Here is a 22,974-nt window from a genome sequence, read left to right as displayed (position 1 = left end):
TCCATCCATATATTAACTCTGTAAACATCCCTATTTAATATTTACGGACTCAGTTTAGGGAAACAAGGTCCCAAATTTGTAATTTTTGGCATCACTAGAAATCGGGTTGTTACATGTCTAATGTTTGTGTGTTGATGATGGGTAGTCACTAATCTTATTGTGGTTGTTTGATGGAAATGTTGCATGTTTAGTTTTTTGGTCAAGGATTAAATCGTAAAAATTAGACTAAATTAAATAAATTTTAAAACCTAGAATTGACGCCTCTAGGTAAACATTTAGATAGCTGAAACCAAGAAGAGAGCTTATTGAGAACCAATTAGATTGTCCCAATTTAGTTTAGTGAAATCGAGAGATACACTAGACTAAATTGTCTAATTGGGTAAAATAGTAACCGAAAGGTAAAATTGAACCAATTAAGAGTTTGAACTATTTAGAACCCTAATCCAAGAATTGACTAGCAACATGGAAATCAACCAACCTCTTTAGTCCATTGAATTATATTTGTGCATTTTTGTCTGTTTTGCAATTTAGTCCTTCTAAGTGTAAGTTAGTGTAGTTAGTATTTGATGATGATTTGTCACACTATAATACTTAGTGAGTAGCTAGCTGGAGTTCATATTTGCATGCATTTTCATTGTTAGTTACTTTATTGCTCAATCTCTCTTGGGTTCAAATCCTTAGAATACTTTATCTTCCATTGTAACAAAAATACTACAATTGGCTTGTCACACTTGTAGATAAGTTGCTTTAATTTTTTATAATTTTGTGTTGATTCATTGATCGGCGTTCGTATACTGTGGGACGGTCAGTAACCACCCTAAAGAGGTCTTAACCACCTTTGACTTGGATTCTTGTGTGTGAATGAATCCCAAAATCCAAATCGGTGAGTAATAATAGTAAGATCATTTTGGGTTGCCTAGGAATGATTCCTAACCGTCCAAATCCGTGAGCAATAGTCGGAGGATCATTTTAAGGTTGCCTATTAATAAAGAGGCACCCTTCCAACTATATGTAGAGCACAAACAGTCTAATAGAGTAAACTAGTAAAATGTGTTGGAAAGGACAGTGTAAGTACTTGAGGGCGTACTTAGTTAATTCAATTTCAAAGCATTCTCCTATAATCTTCCTTGTTTGCTTTCATCCTCTCTTTTAAGTGTTATCTTGCCTTTAACCTTGTGTGTCCTTTTGCTTTTGGCATTGTTCGTTTTTCCTTTATCATTGTCGATTGTTGAACGGTTGTCGAACTTAAGCATTGTGTCTTAAGGTTACATGCTGAGCCAAGCTAAAGCCTCAATCATGGACAAATCTAAAAAAATACTTTGAATATTTATCACTATTTTTATTTAATATATTTGGGTATTTATCACTATTTTTTAGTTAATATATTTGGGTATACTAGTATAGGAATCTTAGTTGAGTCAATTCCACTGTTCATAAATTCAAATTTAAAACCTGTAAAGTGTGTAGCTCCCCACCAAAGGAAACCTTACACGTCTATCACTCTTGTTCAAATTAAGAACACTACCTATTTCTACCCTCTCCCATTAACATCTTATACCATCAGAAAACTAAATTCTAATTCAACAGCAATCACCTAAAGTTACATAATTCGTTCCATTTTACATTTACATCTACAGTAAACCCCCTTCTACAGCTTGAAATAGTACAAGTTCCTCAAATATCATAAACTACACCAACATACTTGTTTTGCCTTCATCACAATCAACTCACATTAGGGAATCAAGATATAAGTAGTTCCTCTGCCGGCCATACTCAAGAAGGCTGCCATATGTACGGTCCCATACACCAATAAAGAGAGACTCTGTGTCCGGACTGAAGGATAGGCCGGATATCTCACCAAAGAAATCGATTTCTTGCTCATTCTCGTACCCACTTTTCACGTCATACACATGCACAAAGTCAGCAGGCTCAGCCATGGCCATGTACTTACCATCAGATGTGTAGCGAATGGACCGTATTGCTCCAAGGTTTCCCTTTAGAACAGCGATTGACTTTGACAAGTTTCGAACATCCCAAATTCGGCATGTTTTGTCTTGGTTCCCGGTTGCAAAAGTGACACCATCAGGATGCCATGCTGACGCAAATGAAAAGTCCAAGTGTCCACGCAAGGGCATAACAGTCTGCAATTAATTTCAGTATCAGCTGATGCTTTGCAATCTCCAAAAATGTAAACAATATTGCAAAAGCAGGATGACAAGTACCTTCCCTGTATCAGAGTCTACCAACATAATATCAGGGTTGTCTCCAACTATTATTAGAAGTTTCCCATCAGGGCTCAGAGAAGTATGCTGCAAAAGCAACATTATAAGCATAGCTTTTAAGTATTTCTCACCATTTGCCTTTATTGGATTAACAGAATCAGAATTAATAATACACAAAATAACATTAGTGTATGTTTACAGATCTGAAACAATGAAATCCCAATGTATGTAACTTACATTGACAGGCCAAAGAAAATGAAAATGCTTGGAAAGCTGATATTTCTCCATATCAAAATCTCTGACTCCACAGTCATTATTTGAGGCCGTAAAGTGAACTGCACCACTGGTAATTCAGGAACAAAGCAAATTAGGTTCAGGTTGACTGAGATCAATGTCAACAGCAGATCAGGAAACAAGAAATACCTTGGAGTGACATAAATCTCAACAGCATTTGTAATGGCATTGTCATCATAAGTTGTCCTGGAGCAGAAGCTTATTCCAGGTCGATCTAAATGCTACATTACAGATCAAAATCGACTAATTAATTCTTCAATAACTGGCATCAGGAAAACAGCAACCAAGAGCAAAGGGGAAAAGAGAAACTATCCAAATACATTTTTTTACCTGTCATTCACAAAGTTTTAAGCAGTAAGTAGTTCAAAACAAGACAAACAAGTAGATAAGGTTTGGAACAGAATGAGCACAAAATCATTAGCTCTAAAATGCATAATAGAACCTTCTACTCAGATCCATCTTACAGGATCACAGATATGTCCAACAATAGATTGTCTATAACAGTTAAGATATAAATGTTAGGCTCCAATTGACTTGCAAAAACTGAAAAGTAGCTATATTGCATGGAAAAGCAGCTCCGCAATCACTGCACAAAGGCTTATCCCTCTTTCTGACCTCTTTTTTCTCAATGAAGGATTGAAGGGAAAAAAGTTGCTCTCCTTACCTTGCATATTAGTTCACCCTGGAATCCTCCAGCAACTAGCAGTTTATCCTTTACTGCAAGGGTACTGACTTGGGTTTGCGTAAAACCTTCCATCAGACTTCCAGGATGTTTCTAGAAGGGAAAAACACGCAAATCAATCTGAGGAAACAATATGGGGGGATAACAAGAAAAGAGAAGGAAGAAGACCAACAAGTCAGATAAAGTGCCAAATCACTGCCAGAACACAGACCTCAGATGGTGCCACATGCCCAGAAACATTAAGAATTTCACGCTTCTTGTGTGTCAATGAAGACCAATGCATGACAGAAAATTGTGACATGAGATAAACATCATGTTTTGATGTAGCCCATACCAGGTTCCTCAACTGCATCACCACAAATTGATATGTCTATCACTAACAATAATGATCACACCACAGTCAAGCAGTAAACGAGGAAAGGACTCGCCGTAAAACTACAAGATATGAGAAAGAACTTTAACAAGAAAAATATAAATCCTTCTATGACAACTTTAACAAGAAAAATCCTTCTATGACATCACAGGTCTTGAATGAAAATTCCCATTCAGCTAACCTGAAAATGAAGTATTGTTGATTTCACAGATCTTGAATTTAGCCTGAAGTCATAGTATGAGGCACCCTTCTTGGTAATCTTGCAATCCTACATACAATTTGAAATTTCAATTTAACATATTTTAGAAGGAAAGCGGGCAACTTTTAAGTACTCTTACCTTCCCTGACACTTCCCCAGAGTGGGGGATATTCTCATAGTTCTTGTACTGTTCTAGCCTAGTTTGCCTGTATTTTTCCCTAGTGATGCTTAGCTGATCCCAAGGTATTCCCTGGATGTCTTTTCCTCTTCTAGCTTCAGCAGCAGAAGTATCAGATATTTTATTATTCTGCAATACCGTCAACTTATGTTAGGCTGGCTAGCAATCCATGAGAACTAGAACAGAAACTTTAAAAAAAATTTAATGGATAAATCTCAAAAATTACACATTAACTTCAATCTAATGTGCAATTTGATACATAAACTTTGATTTGATGCAATCATACACATGAAACTTTGATTGTAGTTCAAATGTATACTTAAAACTTTGATTTTGATTCAACTGTACACATTTTAAAAAATAATTATATCAATTTTATTTATTTATTAGATAAAGATAATTATTTATATATGCAATATATAATTGTAAGGAAGCTCTTTATTTATAATTGTGTTAATGATTTGTGAAAATTGAATCAAATGAAAATTTCAAGTATAAAATTGCACAAAATCAAATTTTATGTATAACATTGCACATTTGTTCAAAGTTGATGTATAGTTTTGAGATTTATCCCAATTTTTAAAAATAAAAAAAAACCCTTATTTTACGTTTTCCTAAGTTATGAATGAATTTAATTTAAGTCCAATTTGCATCTTGTAAATCATCAAACAAACCGAGTAATCAAATTCATCAACATCAGACTCCGAGCCAGACATATCTCTGCCGCAGAACTCTTCATCCATGTCATCTATGTCCTCCATGTCATACTCTTCTGCCATGTATTCAGCATCATCTTCTTGGTAATAGGACATATTCCACCAGACAAAACTACACCTGCACCAATATAGCTTCAAGCATTATGGTAAACCAATAATTATAAAATAAATACCCGTAGAGAATCACACAACATTTAATTGGAAGATACTCTTCCCATTGATTTCTAAGGAGTAAACTCTGTGCTACGTACACTGGTGAAGAGATGATCAAAATTGATCAGATGACGACATTTAAAATCATAGGAAAAAGCAACATGGCATGTACTGCCGCAACAACTGATACAAGTTACAATATAAACAATGATATGTTTAAGACAATAAAATGGATTAACATTAATTATAATTAAATTATCCAACAGTCTAATTTAAGGATATCGTACAAGTGGTAGTAAAGGATACTAAAACCTCATTCTAGTCACATTACAAAGAAAATCAAACCTACTCTTATACATAGGATTCCAGCCAAAGGAAAAAGAAAGGGAGATGGAAACAAATATCTAAAATAACATGCCCATAGAATCACAAATCCTTTATATTAGTAACAGTTTTATGCCAATTCTCAACATGTACGAAATACTTCCATCAGCATATAGATAAACTAATTAAAGACTGAGAGTGCACAAGTCAATGCCGCCATAAGTAATTTCGAGAAATTAACTACATTTTGAAGCTATTTTTGCAACATTTTCAATTCAATTATGCCATAATCATGTTAAGACATATAAGAGATTTGCGTTTTTATTCAAGCATGAAATATCCGAAAAGCAAGAGTAAAACAACTTTGTCTCTAGATTTGGGAGCTTTTTTTTTTTTCTTTCTATTTTACATTCCCATTTGCGGAATTATTCATCCTACTGGATGTTGGGGGCCTAACAGAAAAGCCAAGTCTTCATCAAATTTATATACATGAGAATTATGTGTCCATGAATGAAACACGCAATTACCGGTAAAAAGAGGAAAAAATGGCACAAACAAGAACTGGGTTGATTAGTATGAACCCTAATTGAAATTCCAACCAAAAATTAATGTCCCGGATCATAACAATCATGCAACAACAGCAGGGAACAATCAATTGAGAATAATAACTGTTATCCATAAACAAAAAAAATAATTAATTTCAAAGAAAGGGGGCAAACTCCAAAATTGTTATAGGAAAGTAATTAACATCCGCACGCACCTATGAAGCGATAAACAGAAATGATCACATAAAGAAAACTGACTCGAGATCGAAGAATGCAAAAGCGAACAAGAAAATAAAAAATAAAAAGCGAGAGAATTGATCATGTAAGAGATTCTTACGGGAAGGTGATTACCGACGATCTGCAGATCAAAATATCTGTACTCATATAAAAGTAATTACTAGGGCCTTCTTACATTACACAAATCCTTTTCCATTTTTCTTACATGAGAAGATAATGGTTAAATTTCAGTTTCAATCCTTTTATTTTTACATTTTTGAGATAATATAAAATAGTATATTTTCACTTAAATTTGAAATTTAATTTCTATCGTTAATTTTGACTTAGTTTACTACCTCCATTAGATAGTCTAAATGCTTTATATATTCCAAATGGACCTAAATTTTAAATTCAAAAGTAAAGAGATTAAATTCTTAAAAATAGAAGTATAGAGATTAAATTCTAAATATATAAAGAGTAAAAGAACTTTGAGTTTATTGTAACCTTTAAATTTTTACATTATAATTTAATCAAAAATAATAACTAATCCAATATGGAGCATGAGTGAAACCATACTAGTTAACATCAAAATTACATTTATATATATATATATATATATATATACACACTTAACTATACACCAACTCTGTTGAAATTAACTAAAGTGATTTCTTTTTTTACAAAGTAATAAATCTATACTTAGGAATGACAACGGAGCGGGGCAAGTAGATATTGTTAAATCCACTCTACTCCATCACTCACCCCGCTTTACTATATATTTATAATATTGAAAACATTACTATATCTATGAATGTTGGATGCTTTCATCCCCGTCCCACTTCAATTTAATTATTGCTACTTTTATTTAATATTTTTAATCATTTTAAGTTAATTGTAATGACCCGAAAGTTAGGGGTAACGAAAAGTATGGTTTCGGGGCATCATTTCCGTAAATCAAACTTGTAAATATTTTTATTAAATATTTATAGAGTTATATAAGAGGCGAATCAAATTTCAATTAAGAAATTTTATCGAATTAGCGCTTCAAATAAATATAAGGACTAAATTGCTTAAGTGTTAGAAGTTGAACTATAATGAAATTAAGAATTAAATTATGATTGGGGGACTTATTAAGTGAATAAACCATAATTATATGTATAGATTTGTGTGGCCGATATATATGTATTTTATTTTTAAAAGCTTTAGTCAAATTACGGTTTAATTTATAAAATGAAAACAAAATGAAATTAAAAAGAAAATGATAAAAGCTTGTTGGATTGAAAGAGAAAATGTTCTTTCTCTTTTCACATGCAAATTTCGAAACCCCTTGGGAAGAAAGAAACTACGAACGGCTAAGGAATTCATTATTCAAGCTCAAAAATTGTAATGCTAAATTTAGTCATTTCCTTGTAATTTTTATATTTTCGAAATCTTGGTACTTCGAGCTAGCTGACCTATATACTATTTTTCAGTGCTACTTAAGATTTTAGATATTATCATTATTGAGTAGTTAAAGCTTTAGGGATTAATTTGATAGATTTTTAAAGTTAGAAGTGAAAAAGGACTAAATTGTGAAGTTAATTGTTGATTTTAAATAATAGAGACCAAATTATGAAAATTCAAAATTATGGGGTAGAATTGAGAAATAGGGAGCTAAATTTGGATTAGAGTGAAATTGGTATAAAAATTTGAGGTTAAATGTGGAAGTTAAGTTAGTTTCAGTTTTAGGGACTAAATCAAACTTTATGCAAAAATAGTACAAATTTTGTAATTGAATGTGAATTAGGTTTTGTATTGTTAATTTATTTTAATCATTTCAATCCTTGGCTAACATTGTTCCGGAATCCTCGAAAAAGAAAGGAAAAGATAAAGTCAACAACGAATAGCATGGAATTTACGATTTGTGTTTCTGTAATCTAAACTATTTAAAAACGTTGCTTTTATACATTGTATTATTCGGTAAGTATATATATAAGATGAGTTATTCCTTTGAAATAATTTCATGAGATGTGAATTTTGTAACACCCCAAACCCGACCAGAACCGATCGACCTGAATCCGAAGCGATACATTAGCCACCAAAGTGACTCTCCAGCACAAAACCACCCCAAAAGACACTCCAACCTTATAACACCTCAATTCTAACTAATAACTGTCTAATCTTATTTCGGAAGTGATTTGTGAACCATTTTAAAACTATTTGTAAGAATTTAACCTTAAGAGTATTTTAGTCATTTTACCACTTAAAACTAAACAATCCCATTTTATTTTATTTTTTTTGTGAAAAGAAGCCTAACAAAATTAAATTACATGAAATATTCGAGAGGTACAAAAATTCCTCTCTTTATCTGAATTAAGGAGATCTAACACTGCATCTAGAGGGGTCTCAACCAGTTGTAAATCATCTTTCCTTTCAAAGGCCAATTTGGCAAGATAGTCAGCATATTGATTCTCCTCCCTGGGGATATATCTTAAAATCTATTGACTTTCTTAGGACAAAATACGGTGTATTCTTCTGATCAGGGTAGAGTTTGAGATCTTCGAAATATTGCCATGAATAGCTTTGACTACCTCTAAGCTATCAAAATGAATAACCACATTGCTAAGACCCCTACGTTGGATAAGTTTTAAGCCATCCAAAATGCCCCAAAGTTTAGCGTAAAAAATCGAACAATTCCCTAGCAATCTATTATAACCAATCATCCAATCACCAGTACCGTCCCCATGCCACCCCTCCAATAACTGCTCTTCTTGATGTTACTTGCACAGCACCATCGTATTAAGAAAGGTCCAATCCCTGGGTAAAGGCTCCTCATGAGGTAAACATATGTTATCAATCGAACCATCTCTAGGAGCCAAAGAAGATTGTTTGGCCCAACACATAGAAACTATAATGATCTCACTAGAGTTCTAGGATTTCCTTTGAAAGATGAAAAGATTTTGATTCTTCCATAAGCGCCAGGCTAATAATTCGAAGAGACAAGCCCGACTAATTGAGATATTCTGAGCTGTTACTACAAATCAATCCTATAAGTTTGTACGATTATTTATACTTCTAACAATTTTTATATTCTATGTTGATATAATTTTACTAAATATGATTTTGTGTAATAGCATGATCTTGAAAAAAATGAGATACTGATTCTATTGGAAGTATGCTCAATCTAACCATACCCACTGGTTTTATTGAAAGTATGCTCAATCGAGTCATACCCATTAATTCTACTGAAAGTATACTCAAACGAGCAATATCTATTGAATATACTGAATGTAAGATTTTAATAAATGAAAAAATTAGTGATTAAATCCCTTATGCAAAAATTCACTGTTAGCATGGAAATTAACCAATCACTATTGTCGCCTATTTGTTAATTTAGATAATTGGATTTTTGCACGTTTATTTTCTTATTAGGAATTGTAAGAAATCATTTCTTTACCATTGTCGTAATAAATAGTTGCCTTAGTTGCTTAATAGTTTTTCCCTTGCACGTCATTTTGGTTCTTAGCATTTTGATTACTTTATCTCCCTCGGGTTCGACGTTCGCATGTTGACAGTCAAATACCGAAGCATTTTCCTACAATCTTCCTTGTGTGCCTTTATCATCTCGTCAGTGTTTTCCTTGTGGTATCTTCTCTCTCTCTCTCTCTCTCTCTCTCAAGTGCCTTTAACCTTGTGTGTGTGTTTTGGCATTGACTATCTTAAGTGCCTTTATCCATTAAGTGTTATCCTTACGTTATCTTCTGTCAAGTGCCTTTAACCTTGTGTGTGGTTTTTGGCATTGACTATATCTTTTATTATTGCTCCTTGTTATCTTGTGTGTCTTTGGGTATTGACTATATCCTTTTATCATTGTTGGTCGAGCTTATTGTCCGGCATCTAAGGCCGTATGAATAGCCGAGCTAAAGCTTCAACCCATGACAACAGCTCGACACATGACAGGTTGAGGTAAATAAGAATACTTCCTTTAATTATATCACTATTTTTTATAATATTTGGGTATACTAGTATACGAATCTTAGTTGAGTCAAATCCACGGTTCATAAATTCAATTTTAAAACCTGTAGTGTGTAGCTCCCCACCCAAGGAAACCATACACGTCTTCCACTTTTGTTCAACTTAAGAACCTTATCTAATTCTACCCTTTCTCCCATTAACATCTTATATCATCAGAAAACTAAATTCTAATTCAACAGCAATCACCTAAAGTTACAGATTTCGTTTCATTTTACATTTTACATCTACAGTAAACCCTCTTCTACAACTTGAAATGACACAAGTTCCTCAAATATCATAAACTTAACCAACATGCTTGTTTTGCCTGCATCACGATCAACTCACATTAGGGAATCAAGATATAAGTAGTTCCTCCGCCGGCCATACTCAAGAAGGCTGCCATATGTACGATCCCATACGCCAATAAAGAGAGACTCTGTGTCGGGACTAAAGGATAGGCCGGATATCTCACCAAAGAAATCAATTTCTTGTTCATTCTCGTACCCACTTTTCACGTCATACACATGCACAAAGTCAGCAGGCTCAGCCATGGCCATGTACTTACCATCAGATGTGTAGCGAATGGACCGTATTGCTCCAAGGTTCCCCTTGAGAACAGCAACTGACCTTGACAAGTTTCGAACATCCCAAATTCGGCATGTTTTGTCTTGGTTCCCAGTTGCAAAAGTGACACCATCAGGATGCCATGCCGACGCAAATGAGAAGTCTAAGTGTCCATGCAAGGGCATAACAGTCTGCAATGAATTTTAGTATCAACCGATGCTTTGCAATCTCCAAAAATGTAAACAATATTGCGAAAGCAGGCAGACAAATACCTTCCCAGTATCAAAGTCTACCAACATAATATCAGGGTTGTCTCCAACTATTATTAGAAGTTTCCCATCAGGGCTCAGAGAAGTATGCTGCAAAAGCAACATTACAAGCATGGCTTTTAGTGTTTCTCACCATGTACCTTTATTGGATTAACAGAATCAATAATTAGCATACTGCAAATCGAAGAGGTACATAGAATAACATTAGTGTATGTTTACGGATCCAAAACAATGGAATCCCTATATATGGGATCCAAAACAATGGAATCCCAATATATGGAACTTACATTGACAGGCCAAAGAAAATGAAAATGCTTAGAAAGCTGGAATTTCTCCATATCAAAATCTCTGACTCCACAGTCATTATTTGAGGCCGTAAAGTGAACTGCACCACTGGTAATTCAAAAACAAAGCAAATTAGGTTCAGCTTGACTGAGATAAATGCCACCAGCAGATCAGGAAACAAGAAATACCTTGGAGTGACATAAATCTCAACAGCATTAGTAATGGCATTGTCATCATAAGTTGTCCTGGAGCAGAAGCTTATTCCCCGTCGATCTAAATGCTACATTACAGATCAAAATCAACTAATGAATTCTTAAATAACTGGCATCAGGAAAACAGCAACCAAGAGCTAAGGGGAAAACAGAAACTATCCAAATACATTTTTTAACCTGTCATTCACAAAGTTTTGAGCAGTAAGTAGTTCAAAACAAGACAAACAAGTAGATAAGTTTTGAAACAGAATGAGCGCGAAAATCATTAGCTCTAAAATGCATAATAGAACCTTTTACTCAGATCCATCTTACAGAATGACAGATATGTCCAACAATAGATTGTCTATAACAGTTAAGATATAATTTTAGGCTTCAAGTGACTTGCAAAAACTGAAAAGTAGCTATATTGCATGGAAAAGCAGCTCCACAATCACTGCACAAAGGCTTATCCCTCTTTCTGACCTCTTTTTTCTCAATGAAGGATTGAAGGGAAAAAAGTTGCTCTCCTTACCTTGCATATTAGTTCACCCTGGAATCCTCCAGCAACTAGCAGCTTATCCTTTACAGCAAGAGTACTGACTTGAGTTTGCGTAAAACCTTCCATCAGACTTCCAGGATGTTTCTAAAAGGGAAAAACACACAAATCAATCTGAGGAACCAATATGGGGGGATAACAAGAAAAGAAAAGGAAAAAGACCAAGAAGTCAGATAAAGTGCCAAATCACTGCCAGAGCAGACCTCGGATGGTGCCACATGCCCAGAAACATTAAGAATTTCACGCTTCTTGTGTGTCAACGAAGACCAATGCATGACAGAAAAACGTGACATAAGATAAACATCATGTTTTGATGTAGCCCATATCAAGTTCCTCAACTGCATCACCACAAATGGATATGTCTATCACTAACAAAATAATGATCACATCACAGTGAAGCGGTAAAAAAAGGAAAGGACTGGCTGTAAAACAACAAGATATGAAAAAGAATTTTAACAAGAAAAAGATAAATCCTTCTATGACGTCACAGGTCTTGAATGAAAACTCCCATTCAGCTAACCTGAAAGTGAAGTATTGTTGATTTCACAGATCTTGAATTTAGCCTGAAGTCATAGTACGAGGCACCCTTCTTGGTAATCTTGCAATCCTACATACAAATTGAAATTTCAGTTTAGCACATTCTAGTTAGATCCAAGAACTGTTATAGAAGGAAAGCAGGCAACTTATAAGTGCTTTTACCTTCCCGGAGACTTCTCCAGAGCGGGGGATATTCTCATAGTTCTTGTACTGCTCTAGCCTAGTTTGCCTGTACTTTTCCCTAGTGATGCTTAGCCGATCCCAAGGTATTCCCTGGATGTCTTTTCCTCTTCTAGCTTCAGCAGCAGAAGTATCAGATATTTTATTATTCTGCAATACCGTCAACTTATGTAAGGAAGGCTAGCAATCCATGAGAACTAGAACATAAACTTAAAAAAAAATTAAGGGATAAATCTCAAAACTACACATGAACTTTAATCTACTGTGCAATTTGATACATGAACTTTGATTTGATGCAATCATACACATCAAACTGTGATTGTAGTTCAGATACTTAAAACTTTGATTGTAATTCAATTGTACACATTTTAGATAACAAATATATCAATTTACTTACATATTAGATAAAAATGATTATACATGTATGCAATATGTAATTGTAAAATGATTCTATATTTATAATTGTTTTAGTGATTTGTGAATATTGAATCAAATGAAATTTTCACATATAAAATTGCACAAAACCAAAGTTCATGTATAATATTGCACATTTGATCAAAGTTGGTGCATATTTTTTAGATTTATCCCAATTTTTAAAAATAAAAAATCCTTATTTTATATTTGCCTAAGTTAATGATGAATGAATTTATTTTAAGAAGTCCTATTTGTATCTTGTAAATCATAAAACAAACCGAGAAATCATATTCATCAACATCAGACTCCGAGCCAGACATATCTCTGGCGCGGAACTCTTCATCCATGTCATCTATGTCCTCCATGCCATACTCATCTGCCATGTATTCAGCATCATCTTCTTGATAATAGGACATATTCCACCAGTCAAAACTACACCTGCAACAATATAGTTTCAAGCATTATAGTATCTCAACAATTATAAACATAAATACCCATAAAGAATCACGCAACATTTATTTGGAAGACTGTCTTCCCTTTGATTTCTAAGGAGTAAACTCTGTGCTAATTACACTCGTGAAGAGATTATCATAATTGATCAGATGATGAACGTTTAAAATCATAGGGAAAGCAACATGGCATGTACTGCCACAACAACTGATACAAGTCATATACATGAGAATTATGCGTCCACAAATGAAACATGAAAATTACTGATAAAAAGAGGAAAAATTGGCACAAACAAGAATTGGGCTGATTAGTATGAACCCTAATTGAAATTCCAATCAAAATTTAATTTCCCAGATCATAACAATCATGCAAAAACAGCAAGGAGCAATCAATTGAGAATAATAACTGTTATCCATAAACAAAACAATAACTAATAAAAAAAGGGGGGCAAACCCTAAAATTGTTATATAAAAATTAGCGATAAACAAACAGAAATGATCACATAGAGAAAACTGACTCGTGATCGAAGAATGCAAAAGCGAAAAAGAAAATAAAAATAAAAAGCGAGAGATTTGACCTTTTAAAGCATATGAGATTCTTAAGGGAAGGTGTTCACCGACGATCTGGAGATCAAAATATTAGCATCAAAATTACATTTTTAAATATATATACGGTAGAGTATCTCAGTTCAAAATAATTATACTGAATTTAGAGGAATGGCAATAGATTGGGGCGTAATAGATATTACCCACCTTTCCCTTTATATAGATGGATAGTCTTAAAACCATTAGTACTAAAAATACATACATAATCAAATTTTAACTTAAAATAACATGATTTTTAATATTTTAGCTTTGTCATTTCAATTAAAGTGTTATTAATTTTATCCATCAATTTTTATAAATATATTTATTATTGTTAAGTCCGAAAGTATTAAGAGAGTAAATTAATATTTTAAAATTTTAAAAAGAAATTATAAAATAAAAGAATTTGGACAACCGAATTATAGTAAATCAACTCTAATTATCTATTTCTACTACCTTGATATACCTTAACTAATGATTTTCTAATTCATTATACTTGAACAGTTACCTTTCAAGGAAAAGATTGAACATTTCCCCTTAAGGTTTTATATGTAAAAACTTTTAAGTAATCTTGTTACGACAAAGAAAAGATGAGCAAACTAACATCAACCTGAAGTACAAAGATATGAGAGTGATAAAGATTTGACTGGTTGAGTCTCTCAGGTATGTGAAACTATGTTTGAGTAAAGGATAGTTATTATTGTAATACTATAAGTAAGACAATGAAGGAAGGCATAGAATTTGTTCATTGGAAACGATAAAAAGATACTACATCGTTACGAAAGCAACTAAATGAGAGATAAAATAAAAAGAGATTTTAGTTTTCTTCCTCAGTGTGTTGATCAGTGGATACGGTGGGAACCTTTTCTGTTGTAAAGATTTCTTCTTTTTATCTCATACCCTTTGGAGCTTATTCTAAGTTAATTGACTCTTCTGAATTTTCTTCATCCTCTACTTTGGGCATACTAGAGGTGAAGAAACCAACTGTTTGCTTCCATTTCAATTGAAATTTTTTCCACTCTTTTCCCTCGGGATGATAAACATTGAAACTTAATGAATCAGTAAGGATGTCTTTAAGAAAAATCAAAGTCTACCTGGCTTAGATCCATCGGGCCTGCAGCTACTTCAGTGTGAAGAACCAAATTAGATTTTAACTCAGGCAGAGCCTTAGTCAAGTTTCTTGTGGTATCTTATTGATATTTCTTAAAGGCCTCCTCACTGGATTGACGAAGACTATTAAATTCAGCCATATGACGCAGCTCTTGAATACTGAGTTGCTCCCTTAAAGAGGATTCACCCTCCGCTAATGATTTAACCCTTCTTTCCAACTATATGCACTTGGTCTCCGTGGTTTTACACTTAATCTTCCAAGCCATAATACAAGAATTGAGTTGTTCAAGCTTACTCTCTTAAACCTGGTCATTGTGGCATAGATTATCTATCTTTTGATTATCAGCTTTAATTGTCTCCTCTAAGCTGGTAACCTCGGCCTTATGGTGATTGTAGATTTCTTGGAGGATTCCACACCACAGTCCACAGTCTATAGATAGAGCTTGTGCAAACTCAACCATTTGTAAATGGGGAGATGAATCTGGTTTGGATGAAAGGTAAAATTAGAGAGACTCTTTCAATGGAGGAGGTATCATACACTATTGACTTTAGAAGATAGAATTCAAAGAAACAGAGGATAGCCTTGGTGTATATAAGTCACACCAAGGGAAGAAATTAATTGTCTTTGTAGTTGAGGGTTGTTGAGGTTGAGAACTGGAGGAAACCACTAGTCGTTAGGATGGAAATGTTTCTGTAGGGACCTCAACCAGTGGAGGGTCAACATTCTGAATTGGGGAGTCTGTGGGGTGGGCGGACTCCATGGGAACTGTAGGGACTGAAGGAAGTGTTAGAACTCTCATCAGATGTTTAATCTGTTTCTTAGCAACTTTAGAATCAACAAGTTGACTGTGGGCGCAAATGGATTCTTGAGTAAGAGACCAATAAGTAGGAAAACCAAAACCACTTTCAAGTTTGCAAATTACTCTTATGAACTTTTCCTTCTTCCAATGTATATTAGAAATACTATTATGAATGATTAGATCATAACCTTGCCGAACACTGAAGTGGGCATTTCCAGCAGCAACCCCTTGCCTTGTAATTCTCAATTGATAGAATTTCTAGAAAACTCCCATGACTGGTGGTTCATTACTCATGAAACAATTGATGAAATAGGCTGTCAGAGTCCACCAAGACAGGGCTGATAGTAGTCCTGGTGCGATGTCATACTCAGTTAAAACCTAGCAAAAGAATGGATGCAATGGTAAGTGGAAGCTAGGTTCTAGTAAAACCAGTAGAAGGATGAAACCTTGGCATTGTCACTCAAATGACACATTGGTGGTCATCTGAAATCATAGGCAAAATTAGAGTACCGAATGCCCCGAGCTCTTAAATATTTATGTATTTCCTCTTTAAGTGGTATTACACTCATATGAAGGAGTTGATATGCGTGGAGGAGTAGCATCGGGACCTTGAGGTCCGAAGGAGAAGGGATTTTTGGGAGAGGTATTTTGATTACCCTGGCTTTGGCCTCTACCTTGAGTGGTTGTTCTAGACATCTCTAAATGTAAATAGAAAAAAGAAAGAAAGTGAAGAAAATAAAAAAAAATTACCTTTAAGAAATCTGAGATTGAAGATAATGAAAACATAAAGATTGAGCAGAAAAGAATTTAAGGATTTGAAAGATTTAGCAAAAGTGTTGATAAAAATGTTTGAGTCTCGGTTTTATAGAAGTAAGCATGTGCAAGAAGTTTATTATGTGAAAATATTGTTCAGGTCCTCTAATGCAAAGTGGACATCTATCAAACGGTAAATGTATAACGTTCGAATTTAAATAAGTAACCGCCAAATTTTTTATTTTGTCCAAATGTGCAGATTGATGGCATTTTCTTAATAAGATTTTTAAAGTGCGTGTCAGTGGAAGGAAAAAAAAAATTGATAAGTATGTGGATTCGCCTAATTGGTTTTACATGTTTGTACCAAACAAATAGTTTTATTTACAAATTTGGAATAATTCAATGCTATAATTTCGAGGGTAAAATTTTTTTAAAGGGAGGAGAGTTGTAATACCCTAATTTTGGTAGGTAGTCATAAAATCATATGTTCGATGAAGCATTAACTGCCCAATTATCTCTTCCGACATATAAATCAGGCATATAGAAATCGTTTAGTTTGGAAGTAAAGATTTATTTTGGAATACCTTGCTATATGAAGAGGGAGAATTTATAAAATAAAAAGGGTAATTATGACTTGAGTTAACGCCAAAGGTATATTATGCCCTATTTGTCTAAGTTACTATGTTAGTTAGTTGTTAATTGATTTTGGTTGGGGATCAATTGGATAAATTGGTCTGATATTTATTATATTAGATTTTTCATTTTTGTTTCTCTCAGAATCTGTTGACCATTATGTGGTACAAAATTTGAATTCAAATGAAACTTGTCGAATTTCAGTAAGTGAGTTAAGGCTAGAGATGCATGTGAAAAAGTTCTTGAGAGAAGTTTTCCTTCTTCCTGAATATGCTATTATCTGGTTCCTCTATTATGATTCAACGGTAATTCTTCCTCCGTAAATTGAAAGCTCAAAATCTAGATTTAATCAGTGGTTACTTCATCCTCGATAAGTATTACCATTTTGCATGTTAAATTTTGAAAGAGCAAATCTATAACAGGCGAACGAACAATAAGATGTAATTTTAAAAATTTTGCATGAGAATTATCAGTGCTTGAAACAATGATAAGAGGTATATGAATAAGTTTTAATGGTGTTCTGGTGTTCTTATGTTTTGTAAGCAATGTGGTGGTTGCTGTTGTTTCATGGGGGATGTTAAATGAATTTCTACTCTGACTGTTGCATGTGTACTGTTCATACTGAAGTACATCTACACGTGAATGGTCAAAATATGGAATGGAATCATGGATAGTACAGTATGAATATGATACTTATACGACTATAGGAATGAAGTTATTCTAAAATTGATTGAGTACATGAATGATTATTGATGTTGGTATGTGTATTGGATCTGAGATCTGATGAGAATTGTGTATTAAAATTATGATTAAGCTAAAAGATAAGTTAGTCTGCTTGACTGTGAGTTTTATTGGATATATGATGAATACCACGAAATGTGGAGTTTGGGATGTATCTATGTTTGAGGAGCTTGTAAAGTGGGTCGAGCCACTGCGGTGGTAATTGATAAAGTTCGTCGAGACAGTAAACACGAATTCTGATATGAAATTCTAAAAGAAAAGTCCATGATGTACTCTATATGATTGCTTGTATAGCATATTATGAATGAAGGCATTATGACATATTCTATAAATTGTACCTTTGCATCTAAAGAGTATTCTGAGTATAGCTTGGGAGAATAATCTGTTTGAATCATTTTCGTGCTTCATTTTATAAGTATGGAATAAATGATGAACTGGAGTATGGTAAATATAGTATAATTTTGATCAGATAAGGAAAGTTGAAGTTGACTGGGATAAATGGATCTGTAAGTACTTGTACAAGATAAAAGAGGATGTTTGTAAACAACAATGAAAATTCATGTGTTAAATGAGTATTCGCCATATCTAAATAAACTGGGTGTAACCTTAGAATTATAGAATCTGAGTAGTTCTCATCCTTGACTTAATTGAAACGGTAATAGATCGAGAATTGATGGTTTATAAGTTATAGAGTTATCAGCTAAATGAGAAAGTATTCGCCAAAGTTTTGTATCTTTAGCATTGATTTGTTGCAGATTTAGCATTTCCAAGGGGGGTTTTTGTCTCATGAATATTTGAGTGATGTGCAAGTGTACACAATCGTTGACAAGTAATAAAGTTGTAGTTATGGAGTATCGTCTCCATAGAGACTATATAGGCAAATGTTATGAAATAATCAAGGGTGAGTTAAACTAACTAATTTGGTTAACTAAAATTACTTAAGTAAAATTAAATAAAAAGAAAACACAAAAAAAAGAAAAAAATTCATAATCACATAAATGTGTTAGATTAATTATCTACTTTAATTATGAATTGTTAAAACCTAGTAATGATGTTACGAAAAAATGCGCGACGACTTGGCTATTTATTAACCAATGAAATCATACTTATTAAATCAACTTAGTAATTTTAACACAAGTGTATGTTAAATCGGCTTAGTAATTTTTATAAGCAGTCATTCATAACAAATGAGGTAACAAAATATTTTTATGGTGAAAAGTTTAATCACATTAATTTTATGTTATGCAAGGTAATCAAGTTATTTCGATATTATTACCAAATTGACCTAATTATTCATAAAATATGATCAACCATGCACCAATAAGATATTGTATCAATTAATTACAATCTGGATTTAATTAAATAATTAAATCAATTGCATCCACACATTTATAATGCACAAATAACATATCATGATTTTATTTAGCTAAATGAACAATCAAAACACATAACATCATTAACAACATTTTAAGAAATCTAAGGTAAAGAACATAATCTATCTAACAACAATAAAATTAAGCCATTATGATTGAGTTGAAAACAAAAAAAAAATATTTAACAAGCATGTTCATCAAGGCAAAAACAAAATAAAAGTAAAGAGGAAGAACAAGAAGACAAATCTAATGTCTTTTTGCTCGTGCTCCTTTCCTTATTTCTTTTTCCTTTGCGTCCTTGCACATTTTCCTTAGGAATACCAAAATTGTGCTACTCAACATGTCTTTGAACTGCTTCCCTCAATTTTCTATGTTTTTCTCTCAAATGGGAAGTAGAAAAATGGAAGATGAAGAGAAGATGAGTGAATGAATGATTAAAATGAGTGATTCCCTAGGGATACATGAGGAGAGGTGCTATTTTTAAAAATTTTGAGTCCCTGAATTTCTCCTCTCAATGGTCGACCTTTACTTCAAGAAGAGTGGGTGGAAGACTTTTAGTCGATTCATGCATGATTCATGAGAGAAGGAAGCTTGAAAATGGGAGAAGGGTTGGATGGAAAACGGAGGTTGTTTTATGGTTGTTTTTAAATATTTTAAATCAACTTTGAATAGCTTATTTGGGCACCTTGATGGACGGTTGGGTTTCTCTCTCTTAATGGGCAATTTGAGCTTTTTTCACCTTAACAGACTGTCCAATTGTTCTACCTAATTTCTGAGTTGGGTCAAGTATGTCACATGACCCAAAAATTAATTTAATTGGGGCGTCCAAAGCTGATTAATAATCAGCCCCTCTTTGCATGGTGAGTGCCCCAGGGATGCTATACATTTGAGCTCCAAAAGGTGACCTTCAAGACCGACATTTCTCCTAATGCACAAAATTGCTTCAAATTGGAAAAATTGTGTAAGTTTAGCATATAAATAATTAGATATAGAGATGTTTTTTCAATTTTGTCCAACTTAGGTATTCTATAATAAAATTACAAAATTTGGTAACAAACACTTAGAATTTGCATGAATCATTAGTCAGAAAAATATTGTAAAATTTCGAAGTTATTAATCTCCTTAGCACTCTTATCTACCAATCTAATGTTCATACCATAATGAACATCCTTGGCTTGCTAGATTGTCGAGAATGTTTGATTCCACCTTTATCATCACAACTCACCGACACAACGCATTGTCTTATGAGTATCCAAGATACATATGCAATCTGCAAAAAGAACCAATAGTGCATTAATTTTGTCAAGAAAATTCAAGACAAGAGCGAAGTCATAATTATCTAAATGAGTTGCATCAAAATCTTTCTTGTCTTTCCACTAACCAATTTGTAGCTCAAATCCTTGTGCTACTTCCATAGTTGGGACCTCTTTGGAATTAACAGTCTTGAGCTTCTTAGTTAATTTGCTAACCGAGAGACCAAGTTTACTCGCAACTCTTTTCAATATAAGCAAATCAGATGCCCCCATATCAACAAGAGCACTCCTTCGATCTACGATGTTGATATGCACAAACATCAACCATTTCTACTTGTGATCCCTCTTCGCTTTTTACATATTTGAGTATCATTAATCCAAGCCTTAATACCATATCCTCAACACGATCCGTTTCTTCTTCTTTACTGATTGCAGATAGCTTGGATCGTTATGGGCAGTCTCATACCATTGTCTTTCTCCTTAGGCTTGGAAGATTTAAACTTGTCTGTAACAAGCTCAATTACGAACTCTGCTACAGTCATAACTTTAGTAAGTTCTTTGACCCATCAACGTTACAACTCTTGTTTTGCCCAAGGCTTCAACCCATCCATCAAGGAGAAAATGTCTCATTCTTACCCAAATCAAAAATCTAGAGAATCATCTCATTGAACTCATTCATATACTTCTTAACTGTGTTTTATTGCGTAAGCCATTGCAACTTAACCCAAGCCTCATCCTCGACATATTACGGGTAAAACTACCACTTGAATTCACTCTAGAATTTCTTCCATGTCCTAATAGTAGCTCCACTTAGTTTCTCATATGTGAGCCTACATCGCCATCATAAAGAGTGACATCAATAAAATACATAACAATATTATTTACCTTAGTAGCATCATCCATCATGCTTTTGGCACGTAAGTGTTACTCCATTTCCTATAAAAAGTTGCCTATATATTTTGTAGACTCGTCCATTAAACTCTTTTGGGATATGTATTAGGCTTAGGTGTTGCACCCATTACCCAAAACAACTTTACAGATAGAAAGCTCCCCCTTGAGCTCCATAATTTATTCCTTCAAAGTCATCATTATGGTCTCGAGAGCATCATCCTTCTCAGTTAGCTTATCCACAGTGATATTATCCATAATAGTATTAAGGACCCCTGGCATAGCATCCACATTCGCACTGAGAACATCTATCACTTGCCCTTTGAGCCAATCTTGTCTCGGTTCCTTCTCTATGGTGCGTTTCTCAACTTTCTCAAATGTCTCCATCACATCACCCATAAAGCCCTTGAGTTTGGCAATCCTGTCATTTAAAGTTAATAACATATCCCTTGATTTTCTAACTTTCCTACCCCCACCATGGGTCTTCATAGGCTCAAACGGCTCGTATACTCCTTTCATCATCTCAATTGACACCTTCGAATAGTAGCTCAAATACCAACTATCACGAGGCTAGAACTTAAGTCTAGCAACCTGTGCAGCTTAAGCGATCTTTGCTTCAATTCTGTCTAAGTTAACCTTACTCTAAAAAATAAGAATTCACAAAAAAAAAAAAAAATTCTCTTAAGGCATTAAAATAATATAGAAGCAAACTCTAAAGACAAAAGAACTCAAATCGACCAGAAAAGCCAAAGTAAATGCTCTCAAATATATTCAATTATTTTGAGATAATTATAAATAACCGGGAAGATCTCTATTTGTAGTTGAACTCCTCTAATCTAACGATACAATTTAAATTACATCAACGGTCAATATTAAAGGCTATCTATAATAGGAGAGTCCTAAAATATTTAAACTCTATACAATCTTACCCCTTAGGGCCTACAATATTCACCATGATAGTTTTTTTTATTGAAAAATTTCATTAAGCCACGAAACACTCTATACGCGTTCATCACAGTACACGAAACACTCTATACGCGTTCACTATGACTTCTCCATGTGTTTCACAAATTAAACCAATTCAAATGAGTTAAATAAACATCATTTAATCAATTAACCTCCATGAAACACTCTATACGCGTTCATCACAGTACACTAAGTTCAACATGACTTGAGCGAAAAAGTTATTTAAATCTAATTATAAAATATATAAATATAAATAAAATACATGTATTTTAATATTTTATTAATATATGAATAGGAAAAACCAAATTTGAACATGAACTCTAATTATATTTTAATTTATTCTATTTGTCTATTTTATTTAGTATACTATATTATGAGAATATTATAAAATATTACTATGATTCAAATTTAAATTTTAACATAAATTTGAACATATTATTTCCAATGAAACAGTTTCCAACATTAATAAATACATTAATAAAATGTATCATCAATTCATGTATAATAAAATATAAATATAATAGTGAAAATA

At 33.4% G+C, this 22,974-nt stretch overlaps 2 protein-coding genes across 4 annotated transcripts; both read right to left on the bottom strand.

Moving 5' to 3' along the window:
* Positions 1-1,413: 1,413 nt before the first annotated feature.
* Positions 1,414-6,186, bottom strand: LOC108489734 (uncharacterized WD repeat-containing protein C2A9.03-like). 3 transcript variants are annotated; one of them, XM_017794448.2, is made up of 10 exons: positions 6,024-6,186; positions 4,623-4,782; positions 3,910-4,077; positions 3,753-3,839; positions 3,410-3,544; positions 3,181-3,291; positions 2,646-2,737; positions 2,460-2,565; positions 2,223-2,309; positions 1,414-2,141 (listed from the first exon to the last, which is right to left on the bottom strand). In XM_017794448.2, the coding sequence occupies exons 1-10, from the start codon at positions 6,068-6,070 to the stop codon at positions 1,728-1,730; spliced, it is 1,407 nt and encodes a 468-aa protein (XP_017649937.1). In that variant the 5' UTR covers positions 6,071-6,186; the 3' UTR covers positions 1,414-1,727. The 3 variants fall into 3 exon arrangements, with proteins under 3 accessions (XP_017649937.1, XP_017649938.1, XP_017649936.1); XM_017794449.2 differs by having other exon boundaries at positions 6,038-6,141; XM_017794447.2 differs by having other exon boundaries at positions 5,902-6,033.
* Positions 6,187-9,921: 3,735 nt separating this feature from the next.
* Positions 9,922-14,105, bottom strand: LOC108489752 (uncharacterized WD repeat-containing protein C2A9.03-like). The gene is made up of 10 exons (XM_017794482.2): positions 13,919-14,105; positions 13,170-13,329; positions 12,460-12,627; positions 12,281-12,367; positions 11,964-12,098; positions 11,737-11,847; positions 11,202-11,293; positions 11,016-11,121; positions 10,732-10,818; positions 9,922-10,650 (listed from the first exon to the last, which is right to left on the bottom strand). The coding sequence occupies exons 2-10, from the start codon at positions 13,305-13,307 to the stop codon at positions 10,237-10,239; spliced, it is 1,338 nt and encodes a 445-aa protein (XP_017649971.1). The 5' UTR covers positions 13,308-13,329; positions 13,919-14,105; the 3' UTR covers positions 9,922-10,236.
* Between the last annotated feature and the right edge of the window lie 8,869 nt (positions 14,106-22,974).

The sequence above is a fragment of the Gossypium arboreum genome, chromosome 5 (assembly GCF_025698485.1).
Source record: "Gossypium arboreum isolate Shixiya-1 chromosome 5, ASM2569848v2, whole genome shotgun sequence".
NCBI lineage: Eukaryota > Viridiplantae > Streptophyta > Magnoliopsida > Malvales > Malvaceae > Gossypium > Gossypium arboreum.
The sequence above is the reverse complement of the archived record's forward strand: the minus strand, read 5'-3'. Positions and strand labels throughout refer to the sequence as shown.